Source organism: Xenia sp. Carnegie-2017, unplaced genomic scaffold, assembly GCF_021976095.1.
Source record: "Xenia sp. Carnegie-2017 unplaced genomic scaffold, XeniaSp_v1 HiC_scaffold_1, whole genome shotgun sequence".
Taxonomy (NCBI): domain Eukaryota; kingdom Metazoa; phylum Cnidaria; class Anthozoa; order Malacalcyonacea; family Xeniidae; genus Xenia; species Xenia sp. Carnegie-2017.
This window is the reverse complement of record NW_025813402.1, coordinates 3151397-3175343: the sequence shown is the minus strand read 5'-3', so window position 1 is coordinate 3175343 and position 23947 is coordinate 3151397. Positions and strand designations below refer to the sequence as shown.

Below are 23947 nucleotides of genomic sequence, written 5' to 3'. Positions count from 1 at the left end.
TGGGATCATTCGTGGTTATAATGTATCTTGGAGTAAAGTAATAAATGATAAGAATGAAACAGTTCCCATCACCATGAACAGTACCACAACCACCAAAACTTCGTTTTCCATTTCAAATTTAGGTTAGTTTTATCTGATGAGAAATTTATTTTTAAATTATTTAACAAATATATCGGTAAAATTTACTGAAATGAAAAATGAAAAAACTCTTTCATTGTTGGTATAAAGGAATTATACTTGTTGTGAGAACAAAAATCTTGATTATGTTATAGATCCATATTCTATTTACAATGTAAGTTTGAATGCATTTACCTTCGTTGGAAATGGAGAAGCTGTAGATCTCAGGGAACGAACCGGTGAAACAGGTAATCTCTAATTGAAACAAGTTGACAAGATTTCTCTTTAGAAATCTCTATGTGGGACATAGCTGAGTGTTTCAACAAGCTGACTTATGTTTTTTGTTTGAAAGTTTGTGTATTTAACACTTTTGTCAACATATCATAACACTTCTGTCAACAGAAAATTTCATCCGAATTTAAAGTTGAGCATGATATATTTTCTAACATCAAATGAAAAGGTCTATTGTCGTTTAAATAGTGTTTAGAAGATTACATTATTCAAAGCGATCATACAGCTGTGACATTGAATGTTATTTGAGTTGACTTTCGTACGTTTCAACAACATAGAAATATTTTACTCTTTATATATTGTATTTGCAAACTTTTGTTCACTCTTCGTTTTTTATTCCACTAATCTGACACACATGGCTACATTTCATTTTACATTTGCAACAGTTGCTGAAAATTGCTACAATTTAACCATTTGAAATGATTCTTTAATGCAAAATATACCATTAGGTTAAAAAAGTGCATTGATAAGCAAAATAGTTTCTATTTGTGCACCAACAGTATTTTTAGTTTTAAAAACCGTCAATAAAACAACTAGTTAATCATGACAATATTCTTTTTCTACAGTTCCCAGTGAACCACGTAACGTAAGAGCTTCAAATGTTAGCTCCACTCAACTTAATGTATCGTGGGATGAACCTGAAAAGTTCAATGGAATTTTATTGTCATACACAGTTTATTATAAACTTATTCGTGATGACAAGAACAATGTTGTACATCGTACAAGTTATGAAAGCAGAAACATTTCATCGGACTTAAGAACATTGATTTTGGAGGAACTTGGTAAGTACTTTTATTGATTTTTCATGTATTGGTCACAATTGTATTCAGTCGCAACTGTCGCCAAAATTATCTTACAACATTAGTAATCTGAAATAAGTATTTTGCATTTTATTAACATTGCAGGCTTGTTGGGATATATATTAGCCACAATTCACTTTAGGAATAATGAGTGGGTTGAAAATGTAGCTTTTAATTTTGATCTTAATGAATATAACATTTGCTAAATCAGAGTTTGAGTATGAACGAGTTAAATTTTAAGCTGTCTCTATTTTGTACAGGCGTTTATAGTTAGAAAAAGTTTTTTGAACTAGTTGAAGACCAGTGACTGCGTAGCCTGTTCAAAATTGTGCTCGGGGGGGGGATAACACACCAAAATACAAATAAATGCTTGTTCATAAAGAAAATGAGGAGGACGTACCCCCCTGCTCTGCGGTCGCTAAGAGATTGCTCCAACTTTACAATTTGTATCTTCCTCCTTTTTTAGTCAATTTTTCAACAGTCACATTAACATTTTGTCATTTAGAAAAATACAGTTTGTATGAAATCAAAGTGAGTGCATCGACAAGAATAGGAGAAAGTGAAAATTCTACAAATGAATATCGAACTAATGAAGATGGTAAGTTGAATGAGTGAAAATCTATTTATTTATATTTGTTGGAAGATTTACTTTGTCTACTAATTGAATGTGTATGCTGGAAAGAAAGATAAAATAACCAAAATGTAAAAATTTTCGATAAAAAAACTTAATTTAGGTGTTGTAAAACATAGCTCATATTTGATCAAAAGCTTCGTGATAAATAAGTAGTGATGATAAAAACTGTGACTTAAATTCCCGACAAAACCTGCTGAATAATACTACAATATTCTATTTTGATATTCTTGTGCCACTAAAACCATAAACTACGCTTCTTTTGAGCATGTTTTCAAACTTTGAGTAAGAAGAATATTAGAAAAGATAATATAGTATCGTCAAGTTCTCCTAAATTTTCGTCATACTTTGAGCGCCAGACTTCAAATGTGACAACTCCATTATGAGTCGTCATTGAGGTGATTTTTACCATTTATGGAATGTTTCACACTTTTAAAACGTAACGTCAAATTTGAAAATTTGGTAAAATTTTTCAGCCAGGTCAAAAAATTATTTTACCAACATTGTTCTGCGTTTACCACTCATCAAATTCGTTAAAAAAATTAAGGTCAGATCAACTTTAAAATACACGTCCTGTAGAGTGTTGTGTTAATTAAAATCCATATTTTCCAACATGCTTAAATGTATTGAAGGTGTGCTAAAGCAGTGCCGTTTAACCAAGTTGTCTTGCACCACAGTTCAATTATTCTGCAAACTATACTTTCAAAGTCTTCAAACCCTCTTTGATGTGTGTTCAAACTACATATATGTGATTTCAAATTACTTTGTGAACAATGAGCTGGCTTTTATTTCTAATCAAATATAAGAAGAAAAGTAAAATCTATCATGAATTTTTAGTTCCTGGTGTTCCAAGCAATGTTTCATGCGGGCAGTTGGCAAAGAAGTCATTAAATGTCAGTTGGAAAGAACCTTTAGATTCAAATGGAAAAGTTCGTCTGTATAAACTTACTTGGATGAAATTAAGAAACAGAAATGCTGATGAGTTGATTACATTTGGTGAAAGACAGTCTTATGAAACACCAAACACAAGTAAAGCAGATATTGGTGATAATCGTTTGGGTAAGTTTATTAAGTTGAATTGTAAACATTTAAGCAAGTTTGACATTTCCAGGATAATGAAAATAATTAGTTTGAAAAATATTTTCATCAATATGAAAAATTTAAGCATTTTTGTCCCCAACAGCATATCAGCGGACAGCATATCTTAAAATCAGAATATCAATTTATACACGGTCATACGCTCATGAAAAACATGTTGCTTACGTTTGAACTCGCAATCTCGAGTACTTGCCCGCGTTGCTCTCAATGTGACCAGATCTTTTTGAAGCCATTAGCTAGAGAAACTGGCTAAAATAATCGAAAGAAACAATACGTAAGTTACTAAATTTTTGCTACTTTCGCTAACAAAATCAGTCAAACAACAAAATAATTATTAAATCGTTTCTCAAACTACCAGAATTTACCAGAATTTGTTGATGTAAGTTACAATTACTTAATAAAAAATAGCTGAGAATTTCCCATGTTCTCCTACTGTTGACAAGTGCATGATCAGTTGTTCTTCTATTGAATGACTAAATAACTTGTGTTCTGTAATATTTGTAGCTCAAGTTATCCTCCATAGAAATGCGGACTGATCTTCCCCTTGTTCAATTTTTGAATTGATTTATTTTATGTCGTTATGTCGCTATGGGATTTTTGTTTTGATTATCAAATATTACTGACTTTCAAGAAAATTACCAAAAATTACCAAGGACTTTTAACTTCCAAAAATGTACTTTTTTTTCTAAAAGACTTACCAAATTTAAATTACCAAATCTAGTCACACCAGTAGCTCCACACATTCATCTACGTAGCAAACCAACAGAGAATGGAAGCGAGTCAAATATCTAGAATACACATGGCTTTGTATATTTTTTAACAATAAAAAATGTTTGATATGATGGCTATGGAATATGGTGTTTTAATGGAGAAGAAATTCACGTTAGTGAATTTAAATCCGACTTTTTCTTTTTCAAAGTTCTTTTCCACGACACGTCATATATACTGATAAACGGTAGACTGTATTCTCTCTCTTTTTGTGTTTAGAACCATTTACAATTTATCGCGTAAGTGTTGCTGCTCAGACGCTAGAAAGTGTAGGTTTTGGTAAAGAAGAAAACATATCTTGTAGCACAGCTGAAGATGGTACGTCGAACTCATTTATGCAAAATATGTTATGAATGCGTTGTAAAAAAGATTTATCTTCTCCCTTGCCTTCTTGAGTTTATTACAGCTCCTCTTTTATGTACTTCATGTAGTCCCAAATGACGCTCCTAAATTAATAAATGCCTATCACTTGGGGCCGTACAGTGCTAGAGTGACATGGGAACCATTGAATAACCTGAATTGGCAAGCTGCCAGTATCCAGTATGTTGTGACGTATCAATTGATGGGTGATAATGAAAGAACAACTGTTCTTGCTAAACCTGACATGCTCCATGGAGACTTGAATGGTTTGAATCCTAATTCAACTTATACTGTGACTGTTTTGGCGAGAAACAGCGTTGGTGATGGTATAGAAAGTAATCAATGGAGTTTATGACAAATTTGTGTAAGTCTGCAGGTTTTTTTGAAAATTTTTGCTAGTTTCATTAACGTCATAATTTCTATTTTATCATTGGCAAAGATTTGCTTATTGAGTAACTACACTGAATACTCTTTGAACAGCGTATTTTCCATTGTAAATGTTGTTAGTTCTAAAATAAACTGTTAAAAACAGAAATAAAGAATTGTTTTCAACCTGTTCTTTTTTGAGTTAATTAGTTGTCATTTATAATGGAAAATACGCTATTCAAACCAATATTTAAGTTTATTTCCAGAACTAAATATTTGTGTTACAACTATCTGAACGAAGCCTAGATAAAAGCTACAGTTGCAACTATCAGTGAAGTTCATATTGGTATAAAAATTTGCTTTTTTCGTATCAATATCGCGCAGGATTATTTGTTAAATTGACAAAAAATATGATGTGCTCTCTTTGCAAAAAAATTCCAACTTGTATCTGTACTTGAAATAAAATTAAGTTTATGTTTTTTTAACTAATTTCACTCTAATATCAAATTACGAGTTTTTCAATTAATCTTTGCTTTACTTCTTGGAAAGTAAATAGTATAAAATATTTCACGTTTGCTTCAAATCAATTAATTAATTCTAAAAAGAAAAAAAGTATGTTGTTCACTTAGTCCTTTGCATAAATTATAAGCAGAAAATTTTTGCTAAATTGCGCTGGTTTGGCAAGGGAGAATCTCTGTCCAATAGTACTTTCAATCAATACAACACCATTTTTGTTTATTTTTCAGCTTTTACTTTTAAGGAATAACATCAACTACGATTCCGTTTACCTTGGAAAAATATCAGGACAAAAATGTCGCGTAAGAGAATTATTGTTTAGTTTGTTCAAGATTTACACGAAATTAGTTGTACCGAAGCAAATTGTATTTTTCTGCCATAATTAATAATCTATTGCAACAATCTATTGTAACCGATGTAGAATGTTACATCACGTGATAAATTTTGGAAATCTTTATATTGTATGATTGTCGAAATTTTATCTTGTAGAATCTACCAAATCATTGTTTTGGAATTGATTGAAAACCTCAGACTTCCTGATACAGATATAATCGTGACAAGGTATTATGTTAACCGAACAGCTGGTGAACCTTACATAACTGCAGAGTTCCCATCATCGGAATTTGATATGTATAAAGACTTTGTTGTTGGTCAAGGAAACTCTTTCACGAGTGCAAAACGAAGAAAAAAACGAGCGGGTATTAAAATTACTTATTTATTATTAATTGGGATCAAATTGTTTGTAAAAAAAATTGTCAAAACTGACTGTTACAGCTTCTCCAAACATTGTTAACGGTCCGTTAACTGAAGGTCGTCCTTATCGTTTACTACAACGTGGTTTGGATGATAAAAGAACAGTTATTAGAACGAGAGCTTGGACTGACACAATACAAACGATAAAAAAAATTGATGATGGTGGCAGCTCTCCTGTTGGTATCATAGTTGGTGTTGTTGTTGCAGTCATTTTGGTTATTTTGATTGTAATTGCCGTGTTTTACATCAGAAGACGACGTGGTAACAGCAGAAAGCAACATAGAGGTGTTTAACAATTTTTTATCGTTATCTGCGCGCAAGGGATTACCAAAAATGTGCCCTTTTATAAAGGATGACGTTCCTTGGTTTTGCCTAAATAAAAGTCGCGTTTTTCTACACTGTGTAGCTTGCCTATTGAAAGGAAATGGGTTCTTTGAAAATCTCTCCTGAAAAAACTTATATGAAACAAGATATTTCAATAGATTTGTATGTGATTATTTTAAAAGTAAACTTGTGCTCTCTTATCATCGTGCCCTAACTTTCAGAAGTTATGACAGAATTTTGAGTTTTGAACCCCAACTTTACCATTACTGCTAAGATGTTTTAGAAATTGTTTTCCTATCTAAGCTACAAATTTGCTATAACGACACTGTGTTAGGATAAAAAACTTCATTAAAACAACCAATTTTTGTTCCGACTGATATAAAGCTACTGTGCTCACTAAAAACCATGACTAGCCGACAATTTAAAGGAATATAGTATAAAGCAAATTCCGAAAAAGCAAGACATCTTGAGATTGCAAAATATGCATCAAAACAAGACGAGAAAACTGTAAATTTTCGACTTTATTTCAAAGTAATCCTCAGACAGAATGATATCTAAAACCTTACATACACATATATATTTACAACGCATGAATTAAGTAAACTAAAGTAAGCAATAGAAATTAAATAATGTGATATTTACAAAAGCAGAGTTGGAAGAGGTGTACTAATGTTCCTTACAGCAAGGAATGTCATCTTGAAATAAAAAGGGTGTGTGTGTAGGGGGAGTATGCAACAAATATAATGTTGTAGCAACAATTAAGTTCTTCCATCGAAAATTAGACTTCTGTAAAAATTATTCTGTAAGATAATAAGCTTGGTAAATTATTATTCAAGGTTCCTTGTTTTTAGACAACATTGAATTGGACAATCGAGGCTATGTACCAGGTGAGGTGTACGCTGTTACAGACTTCAGTGAACATTGTCGTAGATTGGCAGCGGACTCAAACTGTTTATACTCCTTGGAGTACTCTCAAATCCCTCGAAAGAATGTGACTCTTTCCATGAATGTTGCTCAAGAAGATGGTAACAGAGAAAGCAATCGATATAACAATATCTTATGTTACGATGAAAATCGAGTGATTCTTAAAACTGATCCAAGTGGCAATGATTATATAAACGCCAGTTACCTGGATGGATGTGAAAAAGAGAAGGCATACATAGCAACTCAAGGACCATTGGAAACGACGTGTGAACAATTCTGGCGAATGGTTTGGGAAAATTTAAGCAGTGTAATTGTTATGGTATGTATTACATGTGATGTGTTCATGTGTCACGTGATATGTGTTCACATGTCACGTGATATGTGTTCACATGTCACGTGATATGTGTTCACATGTCACGTGATATGTGTCACGTGATATGTGTTCACATGGTAGCTATTTGATGGAAACTTTAACTGGGAAAAATCTAACTCAAACACATAAATCTTTCTAAACCATTGATAAATCTTTCTTTATCATCACTGAAGTTTTTGTGTTTTTGTTATTTAAAATAATTTGCTATATTTTCTCTATCTAAACATACAAAGCGTTGATTCTCTTGATATTTGTAATTTTTCATATTGAATCAGGTTACAGGTCTGGAAGAGGGTCGAAAAGTAAAATGTCATCAATATTGGCCGTCAAAAGGAAGCGCTGAATATGGTGAATTTGTTGTTACGTTGTTGGAGGAATTTGAACTTACAGATTATACCATTAGAACATTTAAAGTTGTTAGGGCAGGTATAAATTTACTCAATTGTTTTGTTTGTATCTTTGGAAGCTCTGTTTCACGACTATGTTTGTTTTCAACTACACGAAAGTCGATTTTCACCTAGTATGTATTGCATTAGTAGAAGTTGGCAATCTTCGAGAAGAATGGGACAGGACACTGTCTTATATGCTACATTACCTTTTCAGTGTTAGTTAGTCATGTTATAGCCTTATTCATCTTTTTCGTTAGATACACTTCAAGAGCGTTCAATAAAACAATTCCATTACACGACGTGGCCCGACCATGGTGTACCGAGCAGTCCAAATTCTCTATTAAATTTTGTCCGCAAGTCATCTGCTGCAAATCCGCCAAATGCTGGACCAATGGTATGGAATTTACTCTGAAGTTATTTGTATGTTTTTTATACCAAAAGAAAGGACGTTCTTCTCTAAAAGTCTGTGGAGTGGTAGATATTTCTATGTAATAACTCTCATTTTCTATTTAACATATAAGATGTTTATTTATTCAATGTCGGTGAAGTGAAAGTTGAAATGCCCACGTTTTTAGCAAATCATAAAATAATGCAATGAGTCACGTAATGGTTACTGTCTTTTCATAAAATTTGCTCATTGGAATAGCTTGCTCAGACAATAATTGGTCCATTGTACTTTCACTTTTTTTAAATGTGAATATACGTATGTTTATCCCGGAAACATTGCATTTACGAATTACAAGATGTTTGCTGTGTTTGCCCAGACTTATACAAACCGAGGAGATCTTTTAGAGAACTCGATAGCTCTCACAAACATTTCAGAGGTTTTTATAAGCTAGTGCAAAAACGAAAAACATTTTTATTTCTTTTATAAAATAATAATAATAACAATACGAAACAGATTAAATTGAAACAAATGATTCAATTTTTCTTATAACATGTATTCAAGAATGATTTGCAAATTCTGTTCGATTGATTTTGATAATTGAGCTCAGATCGATCGTTTTGCACAAACTAATGCATATTCAGCTATTGTTCAATCAGCGTTGTTTAAAGTGTTGCATGCGTTGTATAGTTTTTATTTTGTATTATAAATTGACGACATTATGTTTTCTTTGATTATTCGTTAATAAGATATCTTTATGTACATTTTTTATTTAGGTTGTACACTGTAGTGCTGGTGTTGGCAGAACAGGAACTTACGTTGTCATTGATACACAACTGAGACGGATTGCAAAACGAAAGACAGTTGACGTATATGGTAACGTTCAAAAACTACGCAATCAACGTTTGTTGATGGTTCAAGTTGAAGATCAATATACCTTCATTCATAATGTGTTACTTGAAGCAATCAACAGTGGAGAGACAGAAATACCTGTAGAAGATTTTCCTGAAACTCTTAAAGAGATCATGAAAGTGAATCCTGAAACGGGTATGTAAAAATGAATGAATTAGTGAAGCCTTTCATCTCCTGCATTGTCATTGTTCACATCTAACTTAAGGAGATGATTATATCTAAGAATATTTATGAATTACTATGTAAATAAAAGTGATTTAATTTTGATTATTCAGTGAGTATTTATGTGAGGCATTTATATAACTTTTCTGTACAATTGTACAAGTAAATACTGTCGACCACCATTTTTGTGGGTAGCCTTTTTGCAGGCTATTAACACAATGTTATCACAGTATAGAGAACATACAGTAGGGCCACTCCATTGAATTTTTTCGTGCCACGCATATCTTATTACGCATGTGATTACCAAATTGGCAGCCAGTAAATTGCATTGTGTGACCAATAGGATTGACGATATGGAAAACGGCAGCCGGTAAACTGATTAAATATACAGCAGCCAGTTGCTCAGCGAAGTGGCCCTATTGTATATTCCTTTACTGTGATGCTATACCCGAAAAATAGGTACGGGTACGCAGAGCATACCTGCGAGTAGGCTGTATTGACTTGAACCCAGGTGAAATGAATACATGGTTACAAATGAAATAAATTCTGAAACTCAAACTAAATAAATGTGATATATATTTGATGACACAAAACATTAAAAGATTACGAGAGAGCAGTTATCTAAATATTCAATGCAAAGCATATTCCTGAAATCTCGCCCTTTTATTAAAATTTCACGTTAAAAAAGCAATAAACACATAGTATTACACGTTTATTTATCTAATTCATTTGTGGTCATTTATTGAAGGAGGCTGGTACAAGTTACTCGCATTTACGCACTGCGTACCTATTTTTAATCATGTCAAAGCTTGCACTTAACAAGTTTTAGACTTTTGTCTGTATTATGACACAATGTACGATTGTTATGGTAGTATGTATATTTGAATATCTTATGCATGTTATTCTATTGATAATGTATAACTATAAACATGGTGTGAGTACGTATGGGTAATAGGGAACTATATAGTGCATGTTAACAAGCCGTTCGCTATTTTTAAAACATTTTATAATGTACAGAAGTGAAGCTAAAATTTTTATGTTCATCATAAAACCATTTATGGATATTATGAAATAATACTTAGATATCTAGTGACCTTACATCCAACTCTAATTATTCTGTAGCTATAAACATGATAAACATGGGTACGCATGGATAATAGGGAACTATTTATACATATACACATATGATAGTGTGAACATGTTTATGACAATTTTTACATCTTTTCATTATTGTTCAGGTGTTGTTCGAGTAGAGGAAGAATTTCAACGTCTTGGTAGAAGTGTCAGCCCTCCTGCTCAATTTAAAACAGCCAATTTGAACTGCAATAAGCAGAAAAATCGATACGCAAATGTTTTACCTTTTGACGATTCTCGCGTAAAATTGACGCAAATCCCAGGGATCGAAGGCTCTGATTACATCAATGCTAACTTTATTGAAGGTTATATGAAAAAGAAGGCCTTTATTGCAACGCAAGCACCAATACCTGACACAATCCCTGACTTCTGGAGAATGATTTGGCAAGAAAACTCTTTACAATTGTTATGATTTCAAATGAAATGGAAAGTGGAAGAGTAAGTTAGACTGGATTGAATATTTTATGACCCTTAATATTTAAGTTTAATTAAGTTATGAAAATATAATTGTGAAAATTAGTTTTTTATGTTGATTTTATGCCAATGAAACCTTGAAGCATACGACAATTATTCTTTGTTGTTGGAGTCAGCAAATGGCATTATCTCTTGATTTTCGTTCTCTTTAGTTAAAAGTTCATAGATACTGGCCAAATAAAGCTCCTGCAGTAATTGGTGACCTTATGGTTGAACTCATGAACGAGCAAACCTTTGATGAATATATTTTACGAGAATTCAAATTAACGAATACGAAGGTAAATTTGATATTTTATTCCCGATCTACCTTTTTTATTTCAAAATTTCTGTTAATTGGGATTCTAACAGGTATGTCGAAAGGATATCAAAAATAAAGGCACATCCTTGATTTCATGAGGGCTAATTTGACAGTAGTATTATATTTTTTACATCTTGTGTGTATTAGATACAATCGAAAAATCGAATTATAAACATTGTAAAACGTCTCTGATTCTAAGTCCTGCAAAATGTAAACTTATTTCTTGAAGTGTGTTGACTTTAGCAACGTTGCAGTTTTGGGAGGCAATACATAATAACCATTGAGTTTTTTATAACTGGTTGAGCGGCTTTCACAGTCACAACCGTATTTAGCATCATCATCCCAGTTCACTTAACTACTTCATGTAGTATAGAACTCAATGATAATAAATCATTGTGAGTGATGGTTCCAGCAACAAGTGTTATACTTAGGTTTACACTGAAGAACAAAAATTAATAATTATTTCAACAGGAGAAAGCTTCTCACATGATTCGTCAATTCCATTACACATCATGGCCGGATGTTGGCTTTCCTTCGTCTGGTACGGGTATGATTGATCTCATTGGTCAAGTGCAAAGATGGCAAATACACACAGGAAATAAGATTATCACTGTTCATTGCAGGTATCAAAGAATTACAGCTTTGTTTATCCCTGTTTGTCCTACTTACTCATCAATTGATCAATCATTATACTTGTTTATCCACGCTGATATTTCACAACAAAAGCAAATTTCTACGATTAACATTCATGTATGGTTAACCAATAAAGATGTATAAAAATGTAATATATAAAACTACATAAAGATATTGCAGCATGTGTAATATATATTAACAAAAATTCACACTGTGACATACATTCTATTTTTTTGTATTCCTACTCTTGATCTATTTTTTAAAATCGTATTTTAGCGCGGGTGTTGGACGTACTGGAGTATTTTGTGCTTTATCAAATCTTATTGAACGTTTGAAAACTGAACACGTTATTGATGTGTTTCAAACCGTAAAAATGTTACGTCAGAAAAGATCTGCTATGGTGCAGACTAAGGTAAAATGAAATAATGTTGCTATGATATACGGCTTATATAAAGTATTTGAAATATAATAACGGACTGTCTAAAATGAAATTATCCCTTAAGAATGGTTATTGTTCAAATGTAGATTTGATATCGTTGAATAAATTCAAAAGTTAGGTATAGTAGTCTTCACCATCACCTCCCCCCCCCTTTCTTTCTCTTGTAACTCGTTAAACATTTTTTTCACATTCTATTCTATTCTTATCTTGTTCTTCTCTTCCTGTCACGAAGTTGAGATTCTCAATGAAAAATGGAACTTAAACGACAAAATTATCTTTAGTTATTTCTTGTATCGCCACCCACTTGAAATAAACTTAAAACTTAAAAAATATTTTGTAATAAAAAGTTGTTGGTTGTAAGATTTGTTTCTAGACAACTAAAATGGTTGTTTTTAGTTTTCTGCTAAAAAATTTGCTAAAGATAGATAAAGGGAAAATGTACAGAATTTAAGTGTTGTTATTAACAACAGCTAGAAAGCTGATATCATCGTTTTGTTTATTTAAAGGTTTTATGCATTTTTTCTTTAGGATCAGTACGAGTTTTGCTATCGCGTCCTTAATGAATATTTGGACTCCTTTGATCTCTATTCAAACTTCACTTAATGTTTTAGTCCATGATATTTAAACTCAGTGCACATTTGTGTTATAATAGAACGCTTACTTAATTTTACAGGTAACACGTATAAGTTGTACTTATAAATAATTAATATATATGTTTAAATTTTTAAGTAGATAATATCATTCAGTAGTGAAGATATTTTACTTTCATAAGGAAACAAGCTTAGTAAATATTAAAAATTACATTCTATAGTTCATTATTCTATGAACTATAATTTGCTATTTTAATGAACATTTATCATTAAACGAGCTTGTTAAAAGCTTGTTTAGCTTCAGTAAACAGCTTAAGTAATTATTATGATTTACTTAAACTTTGAATAAATTTCAATTACATGATAAAAGTACTCGACATTCGACAATCTACCTTACATTAGCCAGAACAATAATAATTGAAATCTATCTATACGTGCAACCATAACACAGCCAATGAATTCAATTTGATGAGTTTGGTTTTTGAACTTGGATAAAGAGTCAGATGACGAGGTAGAGATTGGCAACAACTTCCATATTTGTGAAATCATGTATTTACAAGAATTATGTAGGTAAGAACTATTATATTCGCTGAAGTCGTATGAAGGGTTGCATAGTTTGAAAAGGTTAGAAATATAAATAGGACCAGCCTTGTTTATGTTAGTTTTTTATTTTGTAAGATTTTGTCTATTAAGTTCTGTTTCACCTTGTTTTCGCATGAAACTCATTACAAAGATACATATTCATACACTTTTTAACCACTGCCGGCTGCCGTTCCATTTATAAGAAAATATCACCAGAATGAGATTGCTTCAACAAATTTGAAAACAAAACAACACGATCAACATTTACCATAGTTTGTTTTCATTTTTTGAAAACTAAAGAATTCGATGTTCGCCGTTCGTTTAAGCGAGTTACCTGTAGGATTACATGCCATTAATAATTAACCGTTTGCATAGCATTACCATGTGTTCAACTGTCATGAAACACCATGAAGGATCAATGTTACGTTAGGATTATTGTAATGATTAATGTTTGCAACACATCTTCAATGGAAGCACACAAACTGGAAACGTCAAACTTCACTTAAAACTGTAATTTTTAAATTTTTATTGAACTAACTGAAATGTTAAGACTGTTGCCCCGCTGTAGCAGCGAGTAAATCATCGGCCGAAAGCCTTTAGTTGCTTGTTTCATTGGAAGTCATAATCAGTGCACAGGAAAAGAATGCATTATCTTTTAAAATCAGAACAAGATTTGTACAATAATACTAAGTACTGTGCTTCAAGAAAGTTAGGAAATTACAAACATATGGTTTCATTTCTTATATAAGTTTTTGTAAACGTCATCACGTGACATGAAACCTAATTATAATTAAAATAGCGACCACACCTACCATTATCAAAGTACAATAAGTATGTTACAAAAATTTCGAAGAGAAAATAACATTGAACGGTTTGTTTACTTTCGTTTTATTCAGGATGTTATATTGCATCAAGTTTGAAGAATGAAATCACGTTGTTTCAGTTTTAAATTGGTCAAACAACAGGAAGCCGGAGAAAAAGCGGTGAGTTATATTTTATTGAGGTTTGTGAATTAAACTATATTTGTGAATTAAAAATTTTCCATTGTGGTGGGTTTGTTTGCTGTCGTTAGCATATTTCTAAATAACTACAGATAACCCTGAAGTTATGTCAAATTTCCCCACCCCCCGGTTAGTTTTATCTTATTTATATATTCATTAATTATACTTATTCATTCGTAAAATATGAAAGAAATGTGGTGATTTGTATGCGGTGCTCCATGGTGTTCACCTACATATCACATTCAACATTACTTCAAACAAGCATTTCCGCGTTTACATTGTTGCGAAAGTCATAAACATAGACTGAGGGTCTACCAGTGTCGACGTTTTTCTACTTTCAAGTCAACGAAAACTATGAAGTTTGCTTTTTTATTCGTCTTGACATTCGTCTGGCTTGATCTGTCTACGACTAGCTCAGGTACATATTTTGATTTAAACATCACTTTCTTATTGTCAAAGACAAATATTAATAAAGCTGAAAAATGTCTGACAGGATTCTTGTCAAGACGTACTAAACTTCATTGTACATTTCATATAAAAGCGTCATTGCTGATCTTGCAGTTTGATAAACTGAAATGTTATGTGTATAATGATTTCTATCAACGTTCACGGAAGTAGTTGACATTTGGTAAACCCAGCTGCTGTTTTGATTTAGGTGTTCTTGAATTTTATGTGATTTATGCTTACTCTGTTATTGTGAAATATTTTATGCAGTCATTAAATGTATTTCAGTATTCCTGAAGCAAACGATGTCTATAATAATGTCGCAAATTATTGATAATGTGTTGCAATATTTGATATATAATTGTTTCGAATATTGGCCAAAGAAAATTCTTCTCTAGCATCATCAAATGTTTACTTTGCACCTAATGTTTACAATAATTAAACCAAATCAAGTTTTAGTGAATAAAGCTTTCTGAAGGAACAATGTGAAAGTTGTCAAGTATGACTTGTAGTCTCCGAATTTTGATCCTTTACGTACCAAACAAACAATATATCGTGATATCTCAACCGCCGCAACGTATTACTGACGATATATTTTATACCGCACACAAAACTGAAGGAATTGAAAGACTTCGTTGATCAGCATAAAAATGTATGTTTATGTGTTGTGACAACGCGATCACGTCATGTCTCGTTGACAATGTTTAAACAGATATCAATTTTACTTTTTTTGCTTTAAACAATTGTTTCTTGTGCTTGTATTAATTTATTACAATGTCAAATTACTATGAAAACTGTCAGCTTTAACAAGAAATTATCGTTTATTGAATTTTGTTGAAATACAAATACGAAGAAAGTGAATGGAAGTATTTAATTGAACTTTATTCTTAAGCAATTTAGTATGATTTAGTATGCTTCAGCAATTTAGTATGCTTCAGCAAAGTATTTCTTTAATAAAAGAAATGGTGACAAAAAAATGTAGGAATTGGCTCAAGAATAAAAGTAAAGTATTTTTGAAACTTTTACACCCGTTGTGAATAATATCTAAAAAATTCAAACTTCTCTTTAAAACAAAACTTTCATTATTAATGAGATTTTTAATGAGAAAGAAACTTCCATATGAAACGCGATGTGTCAATCATCTCTGTTGTGAAAAGGTACAACCAAGTTGGTGTTGAGCTTGAATAATCCCATTTTTGCGTTCTGTCCAAGAACGTTGTAACCTTAATATTCCCTGCAGAGAACAAGAGTTGTTACATTATTTAGCTGTGCAATAGTTTGTCTCATTTGAATACATACGCTCAAGGACATTTATCAACAGTTAGCTATATTTTTAAAATGGCTTGTCTGCTATTTTACTCGTCTTTGACTTAATATGTATGGACTATGGAGTGTTTATTAAGGTGAAGAAAAAATCAGAGGTTTCCCTAAAGAAAACCCTTTGAAATCAATCCGGGCGGCGGCTTCAAAATTTATGGAGAAATTTTGTGATTAACGGAGAATATTGATTTACGAAGTTTTCATGTGGTATCTATTTTTATCTACCAAGTTAGGTATATTTCTGTACCGTGGCGAAGTCAGCACAAAATTTTACTTCATCGGAGGAAATTTTTATTATGTTTATTTTTATTGTTAAAATTTTTTATTGATATCATGTTTCTTTTTTTGGCAGTAGTGACAAAGCTTCTCATTTTTTTGTACAGGATTGTACATGATTGTTACCACTTATCCTTCCTAAGTGATATATCATTACGTCATCAACTAGCACAATACGTGATAAATTTGTCGTTGGTACAATATTTGCTAAAGATTTTATGCATATAAAATAACAATTTATTGATGTTTTTCGAAAAACCTCCTTCGGAATGAGCTTTTGTTAAACTACATTAAAATAAGAACACATTATCAACTTATGTAATTCATTTCAGCAGTAATTTTACGACGTGAACTTGAGTTCATGCAGACCTCTCCTTTATTTTATAGATTCCACTATTACGCTTGTCCCGACACCAACAGGTTAGTGTAACTAAAGGAATGATTTCTTTGATGTAGGTATTTATGTATATATATATAGAAACTCATACAAAAGAAAATGTGTTTTCTTGTAAACTTTAGGCCCTGCTCAAAGTTTATCTGTCAGCCCTACTCCATCAATCAACGAAGGAGGTAAGTTTGTAGAAATATTTTTATTGATGCGACGAATAATTTTGAAACTTTTACACTTGCGTATTAAATAAACTGTTTATTGATCTTTCTCACAGAAAACTTGCTTAGGATTGTGTTTCTATTAAATGACATCAAAGTAGCAAAATGTTGTTGACTTATACAATATTTACTAATGTAGACTTTTTACATTTTTGTTGGATTATTCATCAACAACAGCGTATAAAGACAAGATTATGTCTTTAACTTGTCGCATTAAGCAAACGTTGATTTTATAACTATCTGCGTTTTGGTTTTCAACAGTTCTTTAAAGAACTAATGAAATGTCATTTGCCATGGCCACTACGCTCTTCAGAGCAATATTCAATTATAGTGAAAAAATATTTAAAATTGTAATTTATTGAAAAAGCTCTGTCATTCTCATCTAAGGCAAATACAAACTATGAAACATAAAAAAAATTATTTCTGACTTAAGAAAAGCCTAGCAATAAGAATCAATCAGCTCAAGTTTCTTGTAAATTTTTCTTGTTCAAACCTCCATAATGGTGAAAACCCCATTTTTTATATCTACTAACACGGCTGTAGCTGGAACGTTAATTTTTTTTTTTTGAGGTGGGGGGGAGGGGAGAGTATTCCTATTTTCAGTTATGCTGTCATTATTGCGACAGTTCTGCAACCAACTCTTTATGTTCTCATGCAAAGAGAGCACTCGTTGCCCGTAAATTACGCTTGCACCTTGTCCTTCCTCTCCCCCCCTCCGTCGCGCAGAGAAGCAGAGTCTAGGTCACGAGACTAGTTCAAACCCCTATTGATTCGAGAAGTAATCCCATGTTATAAATTTGGTTTGTTAGTGTTACCTTGAATCCATGCTTTCCTTTTTGAATCACGTTAATATGTTGCTACGCAACATTTATGAGTCTTTTTGGTTAAGGAGAGAAAAGCAGTTAAATAATGATAAATCACCAGCTTTTCACAACCTTCCTAACTGCTCTGAATCTTTTCACCTCATCTGTGAATCGACCTCTATGATCTTTGATTTTATTTCTCATTTATTTTATAGATTCTAACATTACACATGTCCCAACACCTACAGGTTGGTAATTTAATGAATGATTTCTTTAGTGAAGGTTTGGAATAATTGTGAAAACTCAAACTGACTTTACAAAATATGTTTTCTTGTAAACTTTACTCTCCATCTCAACTGTTCGAAGTTCAACCGTTACTACGTTATCAAGTAACAAAATAGATAAAAGTCTTGATAAATTTGTCATTGATACGATGTATACTTTCCAAATTTTGTACTCTATATACATGTAAAATAACTGTTTATTCATTTTTCTCACAGAAAACCTGCTGAGGAATGTTCTTACGTTAAATGACATTAAAATAAGAAAACGTTATTGACTTTCAACACTAATTTAACGAGTAACTAAATGTTAAACGTGAACACTATAAATTTCATTAGTTAATGCTATCTTGAATTCATGCTTTCCTTTTTTTTTTGTCATTTATTTTATAGATTCTAACATGACACATGTCCTGGCACCTACAGGTTGGTAATTTAATGAATGATTTCTTTAATGAAGGCTTAGAATATTTATGAAAACTCAAACTGATTGAAAAAATATGTTTCCTTTTAAACTTTAGTCTCAATCTCAACTGTTGTAAATTTTACTGTCAGCCCTACGTCATCAACGGGTAAAGAAGGTAAAATTCGTAATAAATTTGAATTTTCAACGTCTTATAGTGCACCAAATAACGTGAATTTTTTATAGATATAATATCTCCGGAGATCGTATCACCATTTAATAACACATTTTAAAATTTTTCATCCTTACTGTAAAAAATTTTTGTCGTCTTTTTGAGAAAAGGATATCTTCATCCCAAATATTTTACTAACAAGCCTCAAATTCTTAAAAAAAAACTCTCAGGAACTGAAGAAATCAATTATTAAACAATTGCTACTGCGGAAAATAATATTTTTTTCAAAAAAAGAACGGTTTGATTAGGCAGTTAATAAATTTGCGCTTTGCCGGTTTTAAAACCTTTTTTAACTGTTCCAAATCTCTTTCACCTCATCTGTGAATTGACCTCAACGATCGTTGATTTTATTTCTCATTTATTTTATAGATTCTAACATGACACATGTCCCAACACCTACAGGTTTGTAATTTAATGAATTATTTCTTTAATGAAAGTTTGGATTATTTATGAAAACTCAAACTGACTTTACAAAATATGTTTTCTTGTAAACTTTGCTCTCCATCTCAACTGTTCGAAGTTCAACCGTTACTACGTTATCAAGTAACAAAATAGATAAAAGTCTTGATAAATTTGTCATTGATACGATGTATACTTTCCAAATTTTGTACTCTATATACATGTAAAATAACTGTTTATTCATTTTTCTCACAGAAAACCTGCTGAGGAATGTTCTTACGTTAAATGACATTAAAATAAGAAAACGTTATTGACTTTCAACACTAATTTGACGAGTAACTAAATGTTGAACGTGAACAACACAATAAATTTCATTAGTTAATGCCATCTTGAATACATGCTTTCCTTTTTTTATTTGTCATTTATTTTATAGATTCTAACATGACACATATCCTGGCACCTACAGGTTGGTAATTTGATGAATTATTTCTTTAATGAAGGTTTGGAATATTTATGAAAACTCAAAAAGATTTTACAAAATATGTTTTCTTGTAAACTTTAGTCTCCATCTCAACTGTTCAAAGTTCATCCGTCACTACGTTATCAAGTAGCAAAATAGATAAAAGTCTTGATAAATTTGTCATTGATACGATGTATACTTTCCAAATTTTGTACTCTATATACATGTAAAATAACTGTTTATTCATTTTTCTCACAGAAAACCTGCTGAGGAATGTTCTTACGTTAAATGACATTAAAATAAGAAAACGTTATTGACTTTCAACACTAATTTAACGAGTAACTAAATGTTAAACGTGAACAACACAATAAATTTCATTAGTTAATGTTATCTTGAATACATGCTTTCCTTTTTTTATTTCTCATTTATTTTATAGATTCTAACATGACACATGTCCCAACACCTACAGGTTGGTAATTTAATGAATAATTTCTTTAATGAAGGTTTGGAACATTTATGAAAACTCAAACTGTCTTGAAAAAATATGTTTCCTTTTAAACTTTAGTCTCCATCTCAACTGTTGTAAATTTTACTGTCAGCCCTACGTCATCAACGAGTAAAGAAGGTAAAATTCGTAATAAATTTGAATTTTCAACGTCTTATAGTGCACCAAATAACGTGAATTTTTTATACATATAATACCTCCGGAGATTGTATTACCATTTAATAACACATTTTAAAATTTTTCATCCTTACTGTAAAAAATATTTGTCGTCTTTTTGAGAAAAGGATATCTTGATCCCTAATATTTTACTAACAAGCCTCAAATTCTTCAAAAAACGCTCAGGAACTGAAGAAATCAATTATTAAACAATTGCTACTACGGAAAATAACATTTCTTTCAAACAAAGAACGGTTTGATTAGGCAGTTAACAAATTTGCGCTTAGTCGGTTGTAAAAACTTTTTTAACTACTCCGAATCTCTTTCAATATACATTCGTGACAGTAAAAACTGTTTAAATTCAACCATTGGAAATAATTCTTTAATGCAAAAATTACTATCAGTTTTAAAATGTGCATTGATAAGGAAAGTACTTTCTATACATAAATCAACACAATTTTAAGTATTAAAAACCGATGAAGACAGTAAGTTTATTTTCGAAGCATTGTTTATGAACAGTATGTTTTGTTAAGATAATCACTAAGATTTATTTATGAATATGGAGATATTCATAATTTGTTTTCTTTTGCACTCAACGTGTTGTCTTTCTTTTTTAGCTCCTGGCCCTCCAGTTAATGTAACATTACAAAGATCATCGTCCACAGTACTTAACTTAACATGGGAGATACCAAGGGATCCTAATGGGATCATTCGTGGGTATAATGTATCTTGGAGTAAAGTATTAAATGATAAGAATGAAACAGTTCCCATGAACAGGAATAGTACCAACACCACCAATACTTCGTTTTCCATTTCAAATCTTGGTTAGTTTTACCTTAATGAGAAAGTTATTTTTTGTATTACTTAACACACATGTCAGCGAAATTTTAGATAGAGCTGCATAAAACTATTCTTTCAGCTAATGTTTATGAAGGAGTTTATTTAAAGTATTTAATAAAAACGTTATCATGTTATAGATCCATATTCTATTTACAATGTAAGTTTGAATGCATTTACCTCCGTTGGGAATGGAGAAGTTGTAGATCTCAGTGAACGAACCGGTGAAACAGGTAATCTCTAATTAGAAGAAGTTGACAAGATTTCTTTTTAGAAATCTGTATTTCGGACATAGCTTAGTGTTTAAAAAACGTGACTCATGTTTTTATGTGATGAATGTTTGTGTATTTAAAATTTTTATCAACCGATCATTGCACTTCAATCAACAGAACATTTTTCATCCAAATTTTAAGTTGAGCATGACATATTTGTAAACATAAAATGACAACATCTATTGTTATTTAGTCGATAGATAAAAATATTTCACTCCTTAATATTGTATTTCCAAACTTTTGTTCACTCTTCGTTTTTTATTTCACTAATCTGATATACATGGCTACATTTCATTATACATTCGTGACAGTAAAAATTGTTTAAATTCAACCATTGGAAATAATTCTTTAAGGCAAAAATTACTATCAGTTTTAAAACGTGCAGTGATAAGGAAAGTACTTTCTATATATAAATCATTACTATTTTAAGTATTAAAAACCGTCAATGAAACAACCAGCTAATCATGACATTATTCTTTTTGTACAGTTCCCAGTGAACCACGTAACCTTAGAGCTTCAAATCGTAGCTCCATTGAGCTTATTGTATCGTGGGATGAACCTGAAAATTTCAACGGAATTTTACGGTCATACACAGTTTATTATAAACGTATTCGTGATGACAACGACGAAGTTGTACATAGTATGAATTATGAAAGCAGAAACACTTTACCAGACGTGAGAACATTGAATCTAACAAATCTTGGTAAGTAGTTTTACTCATCATTTATGCATAACAACTGGCATCCGCAATTTCTCACGAGGTTATATGTTAGTTTTCAAAGTTTTGCGATTTATTATTGTTGCAAATTGGAATACATATTGATATTGCGGTTAGCCACAATTCACGTTGATATATCTCCGTAGTTTTTGTAAGCAATAACTGTCAACAATTCCATGACATTTTCTCGTTTTATATAAAGTAGTTTTTTTAAAGATTAGATTTTTTTATTATAATATAGAAAAATATAGTGTTTACGAAGTCAAAGTGAGTGCATCAACTGTAATTGGAGAAGGAAGGAATTCTACAGTAAAGGAATTCTTGACAAATGAAGACAGTAAGTTTATTTTCGAAGCATTGTTTATGAACAGTATGTTTTGTTAAGATAATCACTAAAATTTATTTATGAATATGGAGATATTCATAAATTTGTTTTCCTTTGCATTCAACGTGTTGTCTTTCTTCATTAGCTCCTGGCCCTCCAGTTAATGTAACATTACAAAGATCATCGTCCACAGTACTGAACTTAACATGGGAGATACCAAGGGATCCTAATGGGATCATTCGTGGGTATTATGTATCTTGGAGTAAAGTATTAAATGATAAGAATGAAACAGTTCCCATGAACAGGAATAGTACCAACACCACCAATACTTCGTTTTCCATTTCAAATCTTGGTTAGTTTTACCTTAATGAGAAAGTTATTTTTTGTATTACTTAACACACATGTCAGCGAAATTTTAGATAGAACTGCATAAATCTATTCTTTCTGCTAATGTTTATGAAGGAGTTCATTTAAAGTATTTAAGAAAAACTTTATCATGTTATAGATCCATATTCTATTTACAATGTAAGTTTGAATGCATTTACCTCCGTTGGGAATGGAGAAGTTGTAGATCTCAGTGAACGAACCGGTGAAACAGGTAATCTCTAATTAGAAGAAGTTGACAAGATTTCTTTTTAGAAATCTGTATTTCGGACATAGCTTAGTGTTTAAAAAACGTGACTCATGTTTTTATGTGATGAATGTTTGTGTATTTAAAATTTTTATCAACCGATCATTGCACTTCAATCAACAGAACATTTTTCATCCAAATTTTAAGTTGAGCATGACATATTTGTAAACATAAAATGACAACATCTATTGTAATTTGATCGATAGATAGAAATATTTCACTCCTTATTGTATTTCCAAACTTTTGTTCATTCTTCGTTTTTTATTTGACTAATCTGATATACATGACTACATTTCATTGTACATTCGTGACAGTAAAAATTGTTTAAATTCAACCATTGGAAATAATTCTTTAAAGCAAAAATTACTATCAGTTTTAAAACGTGCATTGATAAGGAAAGTACTTTCTATATATAAATCAACACTATTTTAAGTATTGAAAACCGTCAATGAAACAACCAGTTAATCACGACATTATTCTTTTTGTACAGTTCCCAGTGAACCACGTAACCTTAGAGCTTCAAATCGTAGCTCCATTGAGCTTATTGTATCGTGGGATGAACCTGAAAATTTCAACGGAATTTTACGGTCATACACAGTTTATTATAAACGTATTCGTGATGACAACAATGAAGTTGTATATAGTATGAATTATGAAAGCAGAAACACTTTACCAGACGTGAGAACATTGAATCTAACATATCTTGGTAAGTAGTTTTATTGAACATTTATGCATAACAACTGGCATCCACAATTTCTGACGAGGTTACATATTGGTTTTTAAAGTTTTGTGATTAATTACTGTTGCAAATTGGAATACATATTGATATTGCGGTTAGTCACAATTCACGTTGATATATCTCCCTGGTTTTTGTAAGCAATAACTGTCAACAATTCCATGACATGTTCTCGTTTTATATAAAGTGGTTTTTTGAAGATTAGATTTTTTTATTATAA

General features: G+C 31.4%; 3 protein-coding genes across 5 annotated transcripts in view; all 3 read left to right on the top strand.

The window, feature by feature from the left end:
* LOC124436062 (titin-like) overlaps positions 1-23947 on the top strand; it is a 96224-nt gene that overhangs the window by 50356 nt on the left and 21921 nt on the right. For all 3 annotated transcript variants that reach the window (XM_046986000.1, XM_046986008.1, XM_046985992.1), the window contains 7 exons: positions 20826-21032; positions 21186-21278; positions 21805-22020; positions 22277-22372; positions 22506-22712; positions 22866-22958; positions 23482-23697. In XM_046986000.1, coding sequence (XP_046841956.1) covers positions 20826-21032; positions 21186-21278; positions 21805-22020; positions 22277-22372; positions 22506-22712; positions 22866-22958; positions 23482-23697 — 1128 coding nt within the window. The remainder of the gene's footprint in view (positions 1-20825; positions 21033-21185; positions 21279-21804; positions 22021-22276; positions 22373-22505; positions 22713-22865; positions 22959-23481; positions 23698-23947) is intronic.
* LOC124436106 (protein sidekick-1-like) lies at positions 1323-5626 on the top strand. The gene is made up of 6 exons (XM_046986036.1): positions 1323-1806; positions 2677-2898; positions 3925-4023; positions 4137-4429; positions 5178-5249; positions 5437-5626. Exons 1-4 carry the CDS (start codon positions 1575-1577, stop codon positions 4418-4420), a joined length of 837 nt encoding a protein of 278 aa, XP_046841992.1. The 5' UTR covers positions 1323-1574; the 3' UTR covers positions 4421-4429; positions 5178-5249; positions 5437-5626.
* LOC124436086 (receptor-type tyrosine-protein phosphatase S-like) lies at positions 5266-13114 on the top strand. The gene is given in 12 exon segments (XM_046986017.1): positions 5266-5645; positions 5722-5985; positions 6876-7267; positions 7597-7747; positions 7968-8104; positions 8872-9142; positions 10408-10698; positions 10701-10741; positions 10930-11055; positions 11547-11698; positions 11985-12120; positions 12676-13114. Coding segments are annotated over 12 exon segments (2271 nt in total). The 5' UTR covers positions 5266-5410; the 3' UTR covers positions 12751-13114.